Source organism: Lolium rigidum, chromosome 4 (assembly GCF_022539505.1).
Source record: "Lolium rigidum isolate FL_2022 chromosome 4, APGP_CSIRO_Lrig_0.1, whole genome shotgun sequence".
NCBI classification, from domain to species: Eukaryota; Viridiplantae; Streptophyta; class Magnoliopsida; order Poales; family Poaceae; genus Lolium; species Lolium rigidum.
The window spans coordinates 280,388,762-280,409,742 of NC_061511.1; the positions used below are offsets into that span (position 1 = coordinate 280,388,762).

The following is a 20,981-nucleotide window of genomic DNA, read 5'->3' on the forward strand; positions in this document are numbered from 1 at the left end:
GAACTTCCGGTCATTTGGGGCGGAACTTCCGCCCCCCGGAAGTACCGGCCAACTTCCGGGTGAAGTCGGGCGTCCCCGGAAAGCTTACAGTATACTTTTGCGTGCAGAATCGTCATTTCCGGAAGTTCGCCGGAACTAGGGCGGAAGTTCCGGCCACCGGAACTTCCGGCCAACTTCCGGCCAGAAAACTTCTTCACGGAAACTTGAATAACTTTTGCATCCGGACTCCGATTTTGATGATCTTGGGCTCATTTCGAAGCTAGTAAAAAGCTCTACAAGATCATGCAGGAAACCATCATAGTCCAGTAAGGTAGGATAGAAACAAATGGATAAAGGTTTTACCTATCTATAAACGAGCAAACCTAGGTAAAACCTCCAATATGGAAAATGCAACAACTTGAGTTAGGAAACTCGGATTTAGGTGAAACCAATTTTGTTGTAAAGAAGATGACAAGAGCTACCCCACAAAGAGTGAAAAGCTTAAGAACAAGTGGGGTAGGTTTTTCTATGTATTTTAGAGTGAAACCTCTCAATACGAGAAACCGAGAAAAACTCCAATATCGAAAACGCAACAAGTGATTCATGCGGAATCAGTTTTTGATGAACTAGAGCTTGCTATGGAAATAACCACAAGCTCTAAATCACCACATGGATAAGATCCAAATAACAACCAAAAAATATGATGCAAGGATGCAAAGGTTTGAGCTCTCTCCGAACGATGCGATCGAGTTACTCACTCGAGAGCCCTCTTGATAGTACGGCAACTAAACTATAAACCGGTCTCCAACTACACCATGAGACCGGTAAGAAAGAAACCCTATCAAGAGAAAACCTTAACCTTGCGCGTTCCTCTTGAGCTTGATGAAGACGATCTTGATCACAACAAGATGGAACGCCTTTTTTCATTGTGCTTGCTTGATGAAGTCTTGTGGATTGCTCCCCCATAATCCACCATGGGAGAGCTTCTTCTTCGCACATCTTCACATATCCATGATCACCATATGGATGGCAAGCTTCAAGCAAATGATCTATTAGAGATGGCTCATCTTGAACTTGCACTTCATTTCTTCATTCTTCATCATGTTGATGTCTTGAAGTTAACTTTGAGGGCTCACTTCATCTTCATCTTCAAGACATACTTGATACTTGATATCCTTCATCAATTTCTTCTTAATGCAACCTTGAAGCCAACATATGGTTCAAGCATTGCCTATGGACAACTCCTACAAATATAACTCAATGCAAACATTAGTCCATAGGGATTGTCATTAATTACCAAAACCACACATGGGGGCTCCATGCACTTTCAATCTCCCCCATTTTGGTAATTGATGACAATCTCTTTGAGAGATTTTATATAAGGAATTTAAGTAACAAACAAGTTGAATACATAGAGCAAACTCCCCGATAATATATGCAAGAGCATACATTGACATTCAAAGCCTAGTGGAGTTTTCTCTAAATATTCAACTATGCAAAGCAACAAGATGCAATGCAATAAAGGCACATGCTTAAGCACAAAAGCAAAGACATAACCAAATTCCCTTAAACCCTCCAAACTTCTCCCCCATTGGCACCAATTGCCAAAATGGGTGAAAAATTTAGAAGGCCAACATAGTGAGAGTTAATCCATACCATGTGCATTTCTCATAATTTGAGTGGAATCAAATGCACGTATCCAATGAAGAATATTCGGAAGGAATCACACTATGGATAGGATCAAAGATTGCAAAAAGATAAGAAAGTCAAGAGGCCTCAACAAATGAAGCAAGCAACCAAATGAACCAAAAAAGATACCAAAAGAAAGATAGATATTATGATAAGGTCAAGAAGATTGATCTAAATAATATGAGGAAGCTCCCCATGGTTTGTGCACAAAACTAGAAAATTTGCGTTTGGAGTATAAAGTGCACAAACATGGAATCATCACTCCCATAATATCATTCAAAACAAAAGATACCAAGTGAATCAAACTCTAATGATCACCAAAAAATAGTGCCTTAAATAAAATGAGGAAGCTCCCCAAGGTACATGCATAAATTAAAATGTTGCATTTGAATGCAGTATGCATAACATGGAATCCTCACTCCCTCATTACCATTTAAAACACAAACATTTGAAATAGATCATAGATAGAAAATTAAGCTTAACAATTGCAACAAACAAATGGTTGAACAACAAGTAAGAGGCACCATAATAAAAGGCTCAACCAAGAGGATATGTGAAAGGCATGATAAAGCATATTATAAGACTATTACAAGGATGAGCAAAAAGCATCATCATAGTCTTCAATGAATTATATTGCTTAGCATGACCAATCAACACGCAACAAATAAATAAGATATCGAATGGAGATGTATCATCTCTTATGTGTATAAGTTTCTCTAAGTGAGCAATATCACAAAGATATTTATCCACAAAGAAACATGCACACACAAAATAGATACACAAGAAATATAGCATGATATCCAAGACAAAGTCATGCAATATACCAATAAGAATTTTTGCTTAATAGCATGGCCAAAGGCTCAATTTTATCTTATGGTACATTCATGAACTTCAACCATAAACACATAAAATACATCACAAATATCCACAAGGGATAGAAGATAGTTGGGATGCTTTGAGAAAGGCAACAAGTATCACAAACGAGGATACTAAAAGAAATAACTCAATTTGCACTTTCATCGATATTGCACATGTGAGAGGCTTGAGGAATTGATATGCAATAAAATTGCTAGATAGGCATAGATGGGATGGGTGAATCATGATCATGATTTTATATACTTCCCAACATATGTGCTCATCTCAAATTACTCACATTCGCAATAAAGAGGTTTCGTTAAGATTTTAGCAAGAAGCACAACATTTGCAAATGAAGAGATTCATGCCAAGATGCAACCACATGGTTGGATGCTAGAAAAATATGCATGAGAAGATACTTGTTACCGAGATAGCATTGGTGAGGATGTAGTAGATATGTGTTCGTTGACCATCCTAGCTTGCCTCAAGTTACCATTGAGTCACCACTTCTCTCCAAGAGTGAGACAAGCATCCAATGCATATCCATTGTACCTAACACAAAGGTAAGTACAAAAAGGTCCCCAAACTAATTGGGTTCAAAGTAGTTAGACACACTACAACATATAGGACAAACTCCACAATTCTATGTGCATATAGATATGAAAATGAATTTCATGCACATCTTAGCCAAATTAGGATTTGATGGAGTTTACCCTATATATTGGATCAAAGAAAGTAACACATGCCATAAGATATACATATATTAAATATGCATGCACAATACTTTCAAGAACCAAAGGAAGATACAATTTGGACAAAACACTAAATAAATCAAGAGACAATGGTTGCCCAAATTATATCAAAGAATCAAATCAACACAAGATTGACTCCAAAGAATTATCTCATTATAAGAAGCTAATTAAACCTAAACACCAAGGAATGAGATAACCAACTCCCAAGAGAGAAAGGTTCCAACAAATAAACCAAACCCTCGAAACTTTTTATGATGGCACAAAGTACCAAAAAGAAAATTTATGTCTCCCAAAACCAAATTTTTGATAATGATCAAGAGAAGTTTAAGCATTATAACAAATATAGGAGAGCTCCTCCAAGATTAGTGCATTATCTAGGATTTAGAATATGGATACAAAATGCACAAAACTGGGATCATCACGCTACCTATATCTACTAAAAATGCTAAGAAAGTTTGAATAGACAAATTAGATCCATAAGATGCAAGGAAGACACATGGGAGTCAAAGCACAACACATTCATGGCAATAAATAAGACAATTTAAACACAAGAGCCAATGTAAATATGATCAATAAATTTCTACCTCATAATTTGCCAATTGTCCTAGGACAAGAGGTATTAGGAAATATTTCCCGATGGTAGTTTGTAAGTATATGTAAGATCATATTTACACCAAATAAAGCATATGGTAAAAGATAAGAGTTAACCATCATGCAAAGAGAGTTTCTTGATAGCTTCAAGTAGTCATACCAACATGCAAAGCAATTAATAGTATTCATACCAGCATGCAAAGCAATTAATAGTATTCATACCAACATGCAAAGCAATTAATAGTATTCATACCAACATGCAAAGCAATTAATAGTATGACTTTAAGCACATGGTTTTCCAAAAATGTATTGAGGGACACATTGTGAAAAACCATGCCAAGAAAAACTTTCACAAATAAGATCCACAAAGATATTAGCAATGAAGCCATTTAAGCAAATTGGAACTTGTTTGAGAAAACATGTCACATACGAGAGATAATTTACAATATCAATTTTATGTGACACAACCTCAAATGTTCACATTTCCTAGGCTTGTAATATGCACAAAGCTTATTACTCCCCCATAATGTGATAAATAATATATTTTCACAAGAGGCAAATAAGATCCAACTAGAGATATTAATGGACATTGGAATTTGAATTTCTCATGAAGATGACATACCACATAGAGACTAGATAATCTTGCAATATCAATTCTAAGTGATATTCCTCATGTACACACATTGTTAGGATCATGAAATTCCCAAAGGAATATCACTCCCCCAAAACGGGATAGTCCATTAATCTCTCATAAGAGCCATATAAGATACAACAAGATGCAAAGAGGCTCCAACACAAACACAAGTACACGGTGTGCAACCCAACATACATAGACTTGATTTCTCAAGAAAAGCAAGTAGGAAGCACAACATATACAAACACATGCTAGGACCAAAACTAACACATGCAAAGGGGCGAGTAACTTTCAATCTAAGTGAGTTGAGAACATGTTACCGCAAGAAGGAACATTGAATACATGATAGAAGCAAGATAACCAAAAGACTTGGCTTGAGATAATATAAATGATGAAGATCCCTTAATTCTTCATGATGTAGCCAAGTCTCCAATGCCCTCCAACAAGCACCTATTGATCAAATTTTTGATTGTTGGTCCCCAACTAAGTTGGGTCCTAAGAGGTTAGTCACAATAGGCTTGGCAACCCAAATGGTTCTTTTCTTGACACCACTTTGAGCACCAACATATTTGGCAAACACATTGCCGCCCTCATCCTTACGAAGAGAATAAACATCATCAATGGTGATAGAGTTGGATGAGGTACCAATAGTGCACAAGGAGGAGATGTGGCCCTTCTCACGGCATATGTAGCAAGTTCTTTTCTTCTCCTTCTTCTCACTAGGTTTCTCCACAATGGGAGCATTGGCTTGTTTCTTCTTGGGAAGTGGCATTTTTTCAACTTGAGGTTGAATATGAGTTTGAGCTTGAGGCCGCTTCCCTTTTGCTTCTTCTTCAAAGGGCAAGATCTAACATGGTGCCCTTCAATATTGCACTTGAAGCAAACAATCTTGGCCGGGTCTTTGACTTGTAATTGGCCCTTCTTCTTGTTGTTGTTCTTGGACTTGTTCTTGTTGTTGGATTTGAATCCAAGTCCACTCTTGTCATTGAGGGATTGTTGCATACTCAACATCATGTCAAGTTTGCATTTCCCTTCATGACCCTTTACCAAGTCATTCTTCAAAGAAGTGACTTGGGCCTTGAGCTCTTTGATTTCCTCTACATGGTTAGTAACAACACAAGTACTAGAGGAAGTAGAATCTTCATTGTTAGAGCAACAAGGAAAGGAAGATAATTCATCACAAGATTTAGCAATATTATGAGTGGATGAATTACTAGGACTAGCACATGGCAATATAGCATTTTGAGTAGTAGTGCTAGTATCCACATGAGGCTCACAAGGTGTTGCCTTTGACATGATAGCCTCATGAGCTAACTTTAGCCTATGATGAGAGGCTAGAAGATCCTCATGGGAGCTAGAAAGCTTTGCATGATTTTCTTCCAATTTCCCATAATTGCAAGTTAGCAAATCAAGTTGAGCCCTTAGCTCAACATTCTCCTTCAATATAGATGCTTCACAAGAAGTAGAGTTAGTAGCACAAGCATCATCACAAGACATACCAAGAATAGAGGGTAACATAGCATGCTCTTTTAAATATGAAGCTTGTAGTTGCTCATATGACTTGGTGAGGATAGAGTGTTCGCTCTCCAAGGCCTTGTGGGCCTTGTATAGATCATCTAGATCCTTAACAAGTTTATCATGACCAACACCAACTTTGGACTTTTCATTTTTAAGCAATTTTAATTTAGCTTTAGCATGGTCTCTTTCTTTAGTGAGTTTAGCAAATATTTCATTTTGAGACACCTCAAGGGTTTCAAGTTGCTCCTCAAGAGAGGCTACGGTCTCTTGTTCTTCTTCAAGGTCATTCTTTAATGATGCTACATCATCGGCATACTCTCGTTCAAGAGCACCCTTTTTATCAATGGTGTTCTCATGCATCCAAATAAGTTTTTGGCTCTCTATAGCGGTAGTCAAGATTTCAAAGAAGTGAGAGCTAGCAATTTTATCTTTGTAAAGAACCTTGAATACACTCTCACCTTTATCGCGTAGAGAGACAACCCAATCCTCTTCTTCATATTCATCCTCATCCTTATCACCACGAGAAATATTAGGTTCCATGGTAGGAGGTACCGTGGAACCCTTGGCCATAAGGCATATATGAGGACCGTGAGATAAAGATGAGGAGTTACTTGAGGCTCCTTTCAAGATCTTGTCTTGACCAATAGAATCTTTGGTTTCCTCTACATTGTTAGCCACACAACAACTAGAGGAAATATATAGAAGCATTTTTATCATGGCCACAAGACAAATCAAGCATATCATCATGAGATTTATTCAAGCAACTTACACATGATATGCAAGGACTATCAACACAAGCATGTAAATCATTTCTAGTGCTAGATGTGTTTAAGTACAAAGATGAAGCATTGCAATGAGATAGAGATGAAGAATCATCAATAGTAAGCTCAATATCAACATTGCAATTTTCATCACCACTCACCATATCATTACCTTGTGTCTTACCACACTTTGGTGAAGTGGATGAAGATGAGAACTCATCACGATCGGAAGTGGAAGCAAAACAATCATCCTCAATGATATTGGACACATCATATTTATCTTGAAGCTTTGTCCATAATTCATGAGCGCTCCCAAAAGGCATGATTGAAGAAGTAACTACATTGCTCATAACAATGGAAAACACATGAGAAGCAAGAGCATCGAGGCAAGAGTTTTTCTCCTCCTCAAGAGATAAATTTTGAGGATCCTTAGGAGAAGAAAAACCCATGTCAAGAAATCGCTCCATGTCCGGAGACATACACCGCAAAATATTAAGCACATAACTTTTCCATAGATCATAATTTGTGCCATCAAATATAAACAAGTTATTGTGCGCTAATCCCCTAACCGACATCTTTACTCTCAAGGCGGTGAAGCCTAAGAATGAGAGACCTTGCTCTGATACCAATTGAAAGGACACGGATGTCGCCTAGAGGGGGGGTGAATAGGCGATTTAAAACTTTTACGAGATGGGCTTACCAAATGCGGAATAAAACTAGCGTTTACTTTGTCAAGCCCAAAGCCTATATACTATTGTTCACCTATGTGCACCAACAACTTATTCTAAGCAATGGTTCACCTATGTGCACCAACAACTTATGCTAAGCAATACAAGCAAGTATGTGATAGCAAGATATATATAACTTCAAGCACGATGGCTATCACAAGGTAAAGTGCATAAGTAAAGAGCTCGGGGATAGAGATAACCGAGGCACGCGGGAGACGATGATTTATCCCGGAGTTCACACTCTTGCGAGTGCTAATCTCCGGTGGAGAGGTGCGGTTGCTTAGTGCTCCCGAACGCCACAAGAGGCTCACCTTGAGGTGTGGTTGCTCGATGCACACCAACGCCACAAAGGCCTCACCCCAAGATGCGGTACTCACACCACACACCGAACGCCACGAAGGCGCCTCACCTAAATCTCCGGTGACCCTCGCCACAAAGGCCTAGGTCACGGTTCCACTAAGGGATTTCCTTCGAGGCGGAAACCGGGCCTTACACAAAGCTTGGGGCACGCATCCACAACTTAATTGGAGGCTCCCAAGAAATCGCCACAAAGGCCTCAAATCCGTCTAGGGTTCCAAGAACCCAAGAGTAACAACTTTCTTGCTTTCACTTCCACGAATCACCGTGGAGAACTCAAACCGATGCACCAAATGCAATGGCAAGAACACCACAAAGATGCTCAAGTCCTTCTCTCTCAAATTCCAACAAAGCTACAAAAGCTATTGGGGGAATAAGAGAGGAAGAACAAATAGGAGGAGGAACCAAATTTCTCCAAGATCTAGATCTAGTGGATTCCCCTCACAAAGAGAGGGATTTGATTGGTGAAGGTGTAGATCTAGATCTCCTCTATCTATCTCTCAAATAGATGCAAGATTCATGGGAGGGAGAGGGAGATAGCAAGCTCAAAGAAGGTCAATAATGGAGGCAAAAACGAGCTCAAACGGTTGGGGAACTTTGGGGAAGAAGACCCCCTTAAATAGGGCAAGAGAAATCTGCCCGTTATGCACAAAACTCGTCAAAACCGGAACTTCCGGTCATTTGGGGCGGAACTTCCGCCCCCCGGAAGTACCGGCCAACTTCCGGGTGAAGTCGGGCGTCCCTGGAAAGCTTACAGTATACTTTTGCGTGCAGAATCGTCATTTCCGGAAGTTCGCCGGAACTAGGGCGGAAGTTCCGGCCACCGGAACTTCCGGCCAACTTCCGGCCAGAAAACTTCTTCACGGAAACTTGAATAACTTTTGCATCCGGACTCCGATTTTGATGATCTTGGGCTCATTTCGAAGCTAGTAAAAAGCTCTACAAGATCATGCAGGAAACCATCATAGTCCAGTAAGGTAGGATAGAAACAAATGGATAAAGGTTTTACCTATCAATAAACAGCAAACCGGTAAAACCTCCAATATGGAAAATGCAACAACTTGAGTTAGGAAACTCGGATTTAGGTGAAACCAATTTTGTTGTAAAGAAGATGACAAGAGCTACCCCACAAAGAGTGAAAAGCTTAAGAACAAGTGGGGTAGGTTTTTCTATGTATTTTAGAGTGAAACCTCTCAATACGAGAAACCAAGAAAAACTCCAATATCGAAAACGCAACAAGTGATTCATGCGGAATCCGTTTTTGATGAACTAGAGCTTGCTATGGAAATAACCACAAGCTCTAAATCACCACATGGATAAGATCCAAATAACAACCAAGAAATATGATGCAAGGATGCAAAGGTTTGAGCTCTCTCCGAACGATGCGATCGAGTTACTCACTCGAGAGCCCTCTTGATAGTACGGCAACTAAACTATAAACCGGTCTCCAACTACACCATGAGACCGGTAAGAAAGAAACCCTATCAAGAGAAAACCTTAACCTTGCGCGTTCCTCTTGAGCTTGATGAAGACGATCTTGATCACAACAAGATGGAACGCCTTTTTTCATTGTGCTTGCTTGATGAAGTCTTGTGGATTGCTCCCCCATAATCCACCATGGGAGAGCTTCTTCTTCGGCACATCTTCACATATCCATGATCACCATATGGATGGCAAGCTTCAAGCAAATGATCTATTAGAGATGGCTCATCTTGAACTTGCACTTCATTTCTTCATTCTTCATCATGTTGATGTCTTGAAGTTAACTTTGAGGGCTCACTTCATCTTCATCTTCAAGACATACTTGATACTTGATATCCTTAATCAATTTCTTCTTAATGCAACCTTGAAGCCAACATATGGTTCAAGCATTGCCTATGGACAACTCCTACAAATATAACTCAATGCAAACATTAGTCCATAGGGATTGTCATTAATTACCAAAACCACACATGGGGGCTCCATGCACTTTCAGCCTTTCAGCTAGGCGCAGTAAGTGTGTATCAAGTATTATCGAAGGATGGTGCATCTACAGCGGGGTGTGGAGTTTTCTCAACCATGCATAGTATATTGGATACATAAGTTTTAGCGTCTCCCTTTTCATTAGTCTTGGGCTTGCTACTCTCATCAAACAAATTTTCAGGAACAAGCCAAGCATAGTTATTTTCTAGTGCTTCATGCATTGCTAGGAGCTTACATGGTATTGGTGCTTTAATCTCCCCACCATTATTAACATTATTAGTGTACCTTATTCTCTCCATGTCCATTTTTTCAAGGAGACTAACAAAATTGGTATAAGAACCAAGCATATTATATTTAGCAAAGACCTTTCTAGCCTCTCTTGCTATACCACCAAATTCTCTAAGAAGGGTTTCTAAAACAAAATCGTTCTTTTCCCCTTCTTCCATATCACCGAGTGTAAGAAACATGTGTTGGATTATAGGATTGAGATTAACAAATTTAGTTTCCATCATACGAACTAAAGCAGCAGCGGCAATTTCATAAGTAGGAGCAAGGTCTACCAAGTGTCTATCTTCAAAATCATCAACGGTACTAACATGGTTGAAAAATTCTTCTATATTATTTCTCCCAATTATAGACCCGCGCCCTATCGGCATGTCTTTTACGGTAAAATTAAAAGGAAACATGTTGAAACAAGTAAAGCAAATATAAGTAACTAATTTTTTTTTGTGTTTTTTTTATATAGAGTGCAAGATAGTAAATAAAGCAAACTAGATAAAGTAAATGCGAGTAACTAATTTTTTTTGTGTTTTTGATATAGAAAACAAGATAGTAAATAAAGTAAAACTAGAAACTAATTTTTTTGTATTTTGATTTAGTGCAGCAAACAAAGTAGTAAATAAAACTAAGCAAGACAAAAACAAAATAAAGAGATTGCGATGTGGAGACTCCCCTTGCAACGTGTCTTGATCTCCCCGGCAACGACGCCAGAAAACAGTTGCTGGCGCAAAGTTGACGTGGGAGTTAGAGATCCTTGTGATGTAACTTTTCTTCAGGTCCCCGGCAACGGCGCCAGAAAACAGTCTTGATACGCGTACAACACGCGACCGTTGGGAACCCCAAGAGGAAGGTGTGATGCGTACAGCGGCAAGTTTTCCCTCAGTATGAAACCAAGGTTTAATCGAACCAGTAGGAGCCAACAAGCACGTTGAAGGTTGATGGCGGCGAGATGTAGTGCGGCGCAACACCAGGGATTCCGGCGCCAACGTGGAACCTGCACAACACAAACCAAGTACTTTGCCCCAACGAAACAGCGAGGTTGTCAATCTCACCGGCTTGCTGTAACAAACGATAAGATGTATAGTGTGGAAGATGATTGTTTGCAGAAAACAGTAGAACAGTATTGCAGTAGATTGTATTTCGGTATAGAGAATTGGACCGGGGTCCACGAGTTCACTAGAGGTGTCTCTCCCATAAGATAAACAACATGTTGGGTGAACAAATTACGAGTTGGGCAATTGACAAATAAAGAGGGCATGACCATGCACATACATATTATGATGAGTATAGTGAGATTTAATTGGGCATTACGACAAAGTACATAGACCGCTATCCAGCATGCATCTATGCCTAAAAAGTCCACCTTCGGGTTATCATCCGAACCCCTTCCAGTATTAAGTTGCTAACAACGAGACAATTGCATTAAGTATTGCGCGTAATGTAATCGGTAACTACATCCTCGAACATAGCACCAATGTTTTATCCCTAGTGGCAACAAGACATCCATAATCTTAGAGATTTCTGTCACTTCCCAGATTCACGGAGACATGAACCCACTATCGAGCATAAATACTCCCTCTTGGAGTTAAGAGTAAAAACTTGGCCAGAGCCTCTACTAATAACGGAGAGCATGCAAGATCATAAACAACACATAGATATAAATTGATAATCAACATAACATAGTATTCTCTATTCATCGGATCCCAACAAACACAACATATAGATTTACAGATAGATGGTCTTGATCATGTTCGGCAGCTCACAAGACCCGACAATTAAGCACAATGAGGAGAAGACAACCATCTAGCTACTGCTATAGACCCATAGTCCAGGGGTAGACTACTCACACATCACTCCGGAGGCGACCATGGCGGCGTAGAGTCCTCCGGGAGATGATTCCCCTCTCCGGCAGGGTGCCGGAGGCGATCTCCTGAATCCCCCAGATGGGATTGGCGGCGGCGGCGTCTGCGGAAGGTTTTCCGTATCGTGGCTCTCGGTGCTGGGGTTTCCCGACGAAGGCTTTAAGTAGGCGGAAGGGTAGGTCGGGGGCGACGCGAGGGGCCCAGGAGACGGGCGGCGCGGCCAAGGGTGGGGCCGCGCCGCCGCCCTCCTGGCCACCTCGTGGCCCCACTCCGTTGACTCTTCGGTCTTCCGGAAGCTTCGTGGCAAAATAGGACCCCGGGCGTTGATTTCGTCCAATTCCGAGAATATTTCCTTACTAGGATTTCGAAACCAAAAACAGCGAAAACAAGAACGGCACTTCGGCATCTTGTTAATAGGTTAGTTCCAGAAAATGCACGAATATGACATAAAGTGTGCATAAAACATGTAGATATCATCAATAATGTGGCATGGAACATAAGAAATTATCGATACGTCGGAGACGTATCATTCTCCTGACCAACTATGGTACCCTCATCTTGCTCAAGTTGAAAAAATATTTTTCTCCTATGTTTACCTTTGGCAACAAAGTGAAAATATTGTGTGTTACTGTACACTTTGGCACGTTGAGCCCATTTGGCTTCCTCTTCACGCCTAAGTTTAGCAACTTTATTCATTGCCTCTTTCATAGACTCTCTTACGGCTACTGAGAGAGGAGATGATTCAACTTTCGAATCCAATGATTCGATTACACTAAGAAGGTATTCCTTTTCTTTTTGGGATTTCTATTTTCGTGTCCTCGGATCCTTAGTTGTACGCAGTTTCCCCAGCTCCTTAGTTTTTTCTCAGTTTTCCAAAGCCCTTGTCTGAAACCCCCACAAGGAGCTCGTACGGGAGGAATCCCGTTCAGTTGACCGTTCCGTGCTGACGAGTGGGGCCGCTTCGTGTGGGGCCGTGTCGTGTGGGGCAGGTAGAAAGGGACCGCGTGGGACAGGACGAGACCGTGTTTGGTCATACGAGCGGAGCGGGGGCCATAGCGTGTGGGGCCGTAGCGTGTGGAGCCGTGTGGGTCCGGGACGTGGGCACGAGTAGTTTCTATCTCTTTCGCCCAGATTTGCAGTTTTCAATACACCTTTTTCCGCTCTCTTGCTCGATCTCATTCATTCTTGATTGCCCAAATTGGTAGCAAATCTAGAGAAGCTTCTCTTTCTGTTTTTTAACGCCATTCATTTCTTTATGCCTTCGTTTTTACCCAATCAGGTAGGAAATCCAGGGCACAAATCCATAGAAAATATAGGATAAGCTGCATATAACAGCCAACATAGCATAGATATATTCACGACAGATCCAACAATACTACCGACAGATCCAACATAAACTACATTTTACATGAATTTAAGCTGCTCTACAGAAAGAGCAGTCACATACAGAGAGTGCAGTAGGCACGTTCAACGCCTCCAGGTAGCGACCGTGACTCGCTTGGAGGATGCACATGTGAATCCCAAGTGCTTTTTGTTGGGCCATGAACGCATGCACGTTCACGATCGTTCCAACTCTGGCGCCGCCTCTGCCAATGGATTCAGCATGGTTCTCCAGGCAGTTGAAGTCGGTGGCGCGGAGCTTCTTGTTGCAGAAGGGGCACCTGTAAACGTCTCGAGCAAAGTGGTCATCGTAATGGCCGGAATGCAGCCTCCTGAGGATGTGACGAGTCTTGGTGTGGAAGGACTCGTCATCACTGTCGACGTCGTTGCTCTACACCTGTCACGTAGCACCAAAGATCGTGCAAAAAACACAAAGTCAGTTGCAACAATGATGGAACAGAGAGTGAACAAAAGATCATGCATGATAATGTGGGCACGAAAAAAAGAGGTAGCCTTAGTTACATTGTACACACTTATATCCAGGATTTGAGTCAGTGAACCAAAGATCATGCACAACAAATTTCTACACACCAATTGTTCACTGACCAAACCCTGAATCAATTTGTGCCCAAATATTCATCATCATCGGTACAAATTAACCGGTTGGGATTGATTACTCACATAAGTTAACCGAATCTTAAAAAAAAAGCAAATCACAAACACTAATAATGCAAGATCTAGAACTAGGAACAGACGAACCCTAATAACGCAAGATCTAACACAAAAGGATTAAACTAGGAACAGATGAACCCTAATAACGCAAGATCTAACACAAAAGGATTAAACTAGGAACATACGAACCCTAATAACGATAGATCTAACGAAAACGTATTGAAATGGGATAAGAACAAGGGAACAAAGGGTTACCTCCGGTTTGTCGTCAATGATGCTCGTGTCGTAGGGTTCTCTGGCGCGACATACGACACTGGTTCGTACGGGTCCCAAGCGACGGGGGGCTAGACGGGGGAGGCGGCCGATGCGCCGACGGCTACGTTGGAAGCAGCGACAGGGGCCTGGACGGGGGCGGCGGCCGATGCGCCGGCGACTATGTTGGAAGCAGCGACGGGGGCCTGGACGGGGGCGGCGGCTGATGCGCCGACGGCTACGTCGGAAGCACCGACAATGGGCATCTCATTCTTCTCCATCGCCGACTGTTTTCTTCGGGGTTTTTTCTTCGGTTGTGGAGAAGATGATGGGATAGAAGAGGCGGCTGCAGTGAGAATGTGAGAGTGGGCGAGCATCGAGGGAGAGAAAGAGGGGCTCTATAAAGACGAAGGTGGCGTGTACCGCAACACGCATCCACTATGCACGGCTGCAGCGTGCACCGCAACACGACTAACCCTGAGACGTTTGGTGTACTCAGTTATAACCTCGAGCCTTATACTGAAATTTTATCTGTACTCAGTTTTCCACTCGAGTACTTAGACTGGCAAGTGCAATATACTCAGTTTTACCCTCAGGTAGCTTGTCAACAGAGAGTCAACAAATGAGATTAACATATTGAGTCATTTCATGCGCAAAAAAATAAAAAATAAAAACATAGTGGCACCTACTCATGGAGTCTTTCTACGCAACCCGCCACCTAGGAAACCTTAACAAACATAGATAAATCAAGTTTTACCATAAATTGCCACTTCTCATAATCACTAGTAGCTATGAAGATGCATGGTTTTCCACTCAAACCCCTTTGCAAAACATCTTCCCCAAAACATAGTTTGTCTAAATGAGGCCATAATTGTCACACTCATGTATATTTGTATTGCAAATTTTTTTGTGTAGCCCAATATGAATTATATTGTACAAAACACACATTTTCATTTTGTAATTCTTTTGTTTGAATCCCTTAGTCTATTTACTATTTACATGCCCTTGGTTTCTTAGTACTACTCAGTTTTGCCCTCAAGTACTGTCACAAATGCTCACAGAAGCCCAAACTTATCCTGATTAGTTGAGCCGTTGTCACACGGATCGACTCCGTCTAATGGGCAGTATACCCCTCTCCGTCTCTTCGTGGCCACCCCCTCTCTCTCTTTGTGGCCACCCCTCTCTCTCTCTCTATCGGTGGACAGTGCCACCACTCTATTTATGTGCAATAACGAGTTTGCCATGTAACTATATTCCCTCTATTTATGCATTATTTTCCACAATCTAAAAATGTTAAACTAAAAAGTGGTATAATTTTGGTGTAAACAAGAGACGTACATATTTGCGGATTTTGGTGAATGCATTATTTGTCACCCCTCTAACAATTATCAACTCTCTTTAGCATTCATTTTCTTTTAGGGAATATAGTTTGGGATATAGTTTTGGTAGTTTGAAACGGCCCAAAAGTGGTATAATTTTGGTATAAACATGAGGCATACATATTTGAGGGATTTCGATGAATGGATTATTTATCACCCCTCTAACAATTATCAAATCTCTTTAGCATTCCTTTTTCTTTTAGGAATATAGTTTGGGATATAGTTTTGGTAATTTGAAACGGTCCAAAAGTGGTATAATTTTGGTATAAACATGAGGCATACATATTTGAGGGATTTCGGTGAATGGATTATTTATCACGCCTCTAACAATTATCAACTCTCTTTAGCATTCCTTTTCATTTAGGGAATATAGTTTGGGATATAGTATTGGTAATTTGAAATTGCCCAAAAGTGGTATAATTTTGGTATAAACATGAGGCATACATATTTGAGGGATTTCGGTGAATGGATTATTTATCACCCGTCTGACAATTATCAATTCTCTTTAGCATTCCTTTTCTTTTAGGGAATACAGTTTGGGATATAGTTTTTGTAATTTGAAACGGCCCAAAAGTGGTATAATTTTGGTATAAACATGAGGCATACATATTTGAGGGATTTTGGTGAATGGATTATTTATCACCCCTCTAACAATTATCAACTCTCTTTAGCATTCCTTTTCTTTTAGGGAATATAGTTTTGGTAATTTGAAACGGCCCAAAAGTGGTATAATTTTGGTAGAAACATGAGACATACATATTTGGAATATTTGGGGGATTTCGGTGAATGGATTATTTATCACCCCTCTAACAATTATCAACTTTCTTTAGCACTCTTTTTCTTTTAGGAAATATAGTTTGGGATATAGTTTTGGTTATTTGAAATGTCCCAAAAGTGGTATAATTTTGGTATAAACATGAGACATACATATTTGTGGGATTTCGATCTGTATAGAAGATCGTTTGTATGATTTTTGAGGTTATTTAGAGAAGGTCGAAAAAACCTAAATTGTTATAAACTTCACCATGGTGCCAGTAAAAATTTTAGTTAGAAACTTTCGTATTTTACCTAACCTTTAACAGGAAACTTATTTCAAATTTATTTTGGCGTACAAGAAACAAATCCCACCTTGATTCGAGCACCACAGCCTCCAAAAGATGCCGATGCCGATATCGGCATGGTCAGAACGGCTATGCTCACCGCCACTGCTAGGTCACCGTCGGGATGCACCCTCAATCCTGTCCCCTCATTCGATCACTGACACACCAGAGATACTGCCGATGCCAATGCCAAACGTACATGCTGATGCCAATGCCGAACATGCACGCCACTGTAGGCATGACCACGCCGCCCCGCTATGTTGGATGCCACTGAGCACCGCGGGGTGTTTCCCTTCACCACCACACTCCCCTAGCACCCATCTATACACGCCAGAAAGGAGAGACACTAGTTTTCTCTACATTTCTCGCGTTCGTGTCCAACACCGTCAGTCAAAGTGTTGAGGTAGTCGTCGATGTCCTCGACCATTTCTTATCTTCTTTGCATGGTTAAACGCGCCTTGTTCATAACTATCTAACGCGTTTGGTCTCGCCTCATGCAGTTCTTTGTGGACGTCAATCTCATCTCGGCACCCTGCAGGCCACCTCCTCCGTACCATCGCTGTAGAGCTCCGTTTAAAAATCTAATCCTACCCGTGTATTTGCCTTTGTATCAGCGTCATGGCCCCACTTTTCATTTCGATATACCGAAGACCCACTCATTTGCGTTTTGGCCAGGGATACGGCAATGCTTACGGTCAAACAAAGATGGATGGTATGACGTGTCTTTGCGGGCTCTACTTGGCCCCACTAGTCAGCAGATAACGGTCAAAGTTGTTGACCCGTCGGGCAACCGGCCGTTCCAGCACTTGTGAGGGTTTCAGACAAGGGCTTGGGCAAAACTGAGGAAAAACTAAGCGGCTGGGGAAAACTGAGCACAACTAAAGACCCGAGGGCACGAAAATAGAAATCCCTTTCTTTTTTATAATGCCCACTCAGATTTTTTGTCCACCCGCGAAGAAACCTACGAAGATGGGGAATCTTATTTTTGCCAAACGTCCATAGGTGTGCTACCAAAGGAGACCGATCTCCATTCATTGGCCACCATATCGAAGAACCCATCTTGTTTGAGCCAAGATAGTTCAAAAGAAAAAAACAAATTTGTTCCCCAAATGAGCTTGTTCACCCGAGTCCAAAATCAAAGGCGTATGGTCCGAACCGGCTCTAGTTAGGGCTCTAACCGAGACTAAAGGAAATTTTTGTTCCCACTCCACGCTAGCTAGAACATTATCTAGTTTCTCATAAGTTGGAATTTCGCGATGATTTGCCCAAGTAAATTGTCGACCAGAGAGGGCAATTTCCGGTAGGTCACGACTTTCTAGGATGGCATTAAACATGAAAGGCCAGCAGGCATTGAAATTGTCATTGTTCTTTTCATCTTGCCTACGAATAATATTAAAATCCCCCCGACTAACATAGGAAGCGAATCATCTTCGCAAAATCGCACTAGCTCGGCCAAAAATGCTGCCTTTTGAGCATATTGTGCCGCCCCATAAACATGAATTAAAGCCCACTCAGGCAGGATTAAGTAGGTCACAAAAATGTTCTGACTAGCTCTACTTCACATTCTAACTTCATTTTCAATTCCTCCTTGCAGGCTGTTGATCTTAGTGTTGATCTGAGTGCTGCTACTGCTGCTGAAGAAGAATACTAGATTTCATAATCAAGATCCGATTACTGGTCTGTGACATACTCAAAAGAGGATACCGCAGGACAAACCATGACAAAAGGCTCTATTATTTATTATATATAAATAATAAAGCACACCGCACGGTCCTAAAGAATTACTGGTAGACATGGTTGTCTTGTTCGAAGCAAATACAGGGTACACGAACAGGGTCTAAAACTTTGTTTTGCATCAACAAGTTGCAAGTGCATGGCCTCAAACATGATTGTGCTGTCCGATTTGTGCACATCTTCAACTTGGTATTCCAAATTATTTGCATGTACCTGCTCATTTTGGATTCCAGAAAACTAATCAAGTAGGCTAGATCCAGCGATGCAAGTCGACTATCTCCTGGGCGCCTTGAGCATCATGTTGGTGAAGGTGGGTTCCTACCGTGCTGTGACGCGGCGTCTGCGACGAATTTTGCTGACAGAATCCTTTTCCCTCTTGGCTCGCCCACGGAGCTTGTGCAGCTCGTACTCGTCCACGAAGCTAAAGTTGGAGTGATCTTCTAGCTGAGCTTCCCGTTCCAATTTTCTTCTAGCTATCGCCTCATCTTCAAGTAGAGATTCCAATTCATTTCCAGGAAACTCGCCCATCCAACAAGGCGTGTACGGGAAAGATGCGGTTATCCCTTCTTCGACGTAATGGTGGTCTCTTGGTTCTATACAGCCCAAGTCCTGAAATTTTGAGCTATTCCAGTCATAGGCCACTCCTCTTCCCATGCATAATTCCAGATAGACAATCTCCTTATAAGGGTGAAACCCAAGGAAACGATAATCTCCACTATATCCTCCTTGAACAACATCTTCGATGTCGAGAAAGTTATCCTCGTCAGAGTTCCAGTCATATTTTTCTTCCAGTGGTGCTCTGTAATAAGGGCTACGATATTCCTCCATGACCTTACGATGGTTAACGTCCTGTAGGATCCATGGTCCGCCTATTTTTTGAGCACGATCCTCCCCATACCTCTTACGATAGTCAAACGCGTAGAGATTGCGCGCAAAAGAGGTGAGATCGATGTCATGCTTTAACACCCATTCTGTTTGATGGCGTGATTCATCGAGGTGCCAAAGCTGAAGCCCGTTCCATAAATTATCTTTTGTGCAATAGACCCCTTTCAGCGATCTCCCCAAATAGTAGTTGGGATATCCTCTCAACTCATCGGCAGCCGGTAGTCTAATTACTTTGTATGTGTGATCTGACAAGGACATTCTGCAAAATTAGACGAATTAATAACAAGAAGAGTGAATCTTATATATTTTTATTAGATTAGAGGAGAACTACGAAGGGAGGAGATGGAGCTATATAGTATAGCATATAGTAGTACCTTGTAATATAGCCATGCTGGCAATGGATGTAGAGCGTGCTTCGCCAGTAGACGGCATGATATCGATCGTACCATAGATCGGAATCCATGTCTGCGACGATCCCCGCGGCCTCCCCTTCCCGAAGAAAGGTCTCCTCTTCCCACTGGCCGGCCGTCGACGATAACACATGCAGCACGTAGGACGCGGGAGGCCACTCCGATTCAAGCAAGGCGTTGTCATTCGATTCGCTGGCGCCTGGCAGGCGTGGGATCATGAAAACCTGGTAGTGTGGCGACACGGCGGGATCGAACGCGAGGTAGGCGCTGTGGCCGAACCCCGGCATCTGCGGTGGAGGGCGTCGGGGCAGGCGCGCCCACCGCCGCGTGGCCGGGTTGACGACGTAGTCACGCTCCCGATCGCCGCAGAGCAGGAGCCCGTTGCAGTGATCCGTGACCTTGACGCCTTCGCTGGGCAGGAAGTCGAGCCCTCCGCAGATCGCCGGCCCCGTGGAGGGACGGGAGAAGAAATCCGAGAAGCAATGGCCGATGAACTTGATGAAGATCCCGCGCACCGAGCGCGAGAGCAGGTGGCCGCGCAGGCGGGCGTCGATGGCGTCGCGCCACGCCCTGCAGACCCGCCGGGACGCGGCCAGGACGAGCGGCGGGAGGCGCCCTAGGACCTCCGCGAGGACGTCTTCGGGTAGCCCCGCGGCCGGCTCCGGCGCCATCATCGGTTGATCAGTTCGCCGCTCCTTGATCCCGTTCGCGATCGGGGACGCGACCTATAGTGCTCTGGCCTCTGGAGCTGCAGGTTGTTGGCAAATTTATTGGAACGTGGACTCGTGGAGCAAACATTGTAGGAGTAGGTTATCCGGCAATATCCCGGCCTTGAGTATTTGGGCCTTCTCGAAATAGGCTTTGACCCCCTTATATATATATTTTTTTGAGCTGGAACACCTGATTCCATTACTTAACAGACACAGCAGACATGCTGATCTTCAGAACAAATACATCAGCAGCCAAAAAGTTCAGCCACAGCGACTGGATCTCTCTCCTACGCACACCAACAGCTGCTAATTCATGTGCCAAAACATTACATGCCCTTGGGCAAAACGAAAAGGAAACAGACATGAAATTCAGACGTAAGAAAGCACGCATGTCCCGATATACGATCCCTTCTTCGGTGCGATCGAAACTTGTCTCCTGGAGGGCCTTGATTAGATTTTGGGCATCCGATTCAACATGGACATGTCCCATGC

At 42.3% G+C, this 20,981-nt stretch overlaps 1 protein-coding gene across 1 annotated transcript; it reads right to left on the reverse strand.

The window, feature by feature from the left end:
* Positions 1-18,802: 18,802 nt before the first annotated feature.
* On the reverse strand, positions 18,803-20,450 carry LOC124648858 (F-box protein At5g07610-like). The gene is made up of 2 exons (XM_047188550.1): positions 19,744-20,450; positions 18,803-19,628 (listed from the first exon to the last, which is right to left on the reverse strand). Exons 1-2 carry the CDS (start codon positions 20,448-20,450, stop codon positions 18,803-18,805), a joined length of 1,533 nt encoding a protein of 510 aa, XP_047044506.1.
* Between the last annotated feature and the right edge of the window lie 531 nt (positions 20,451-20,981).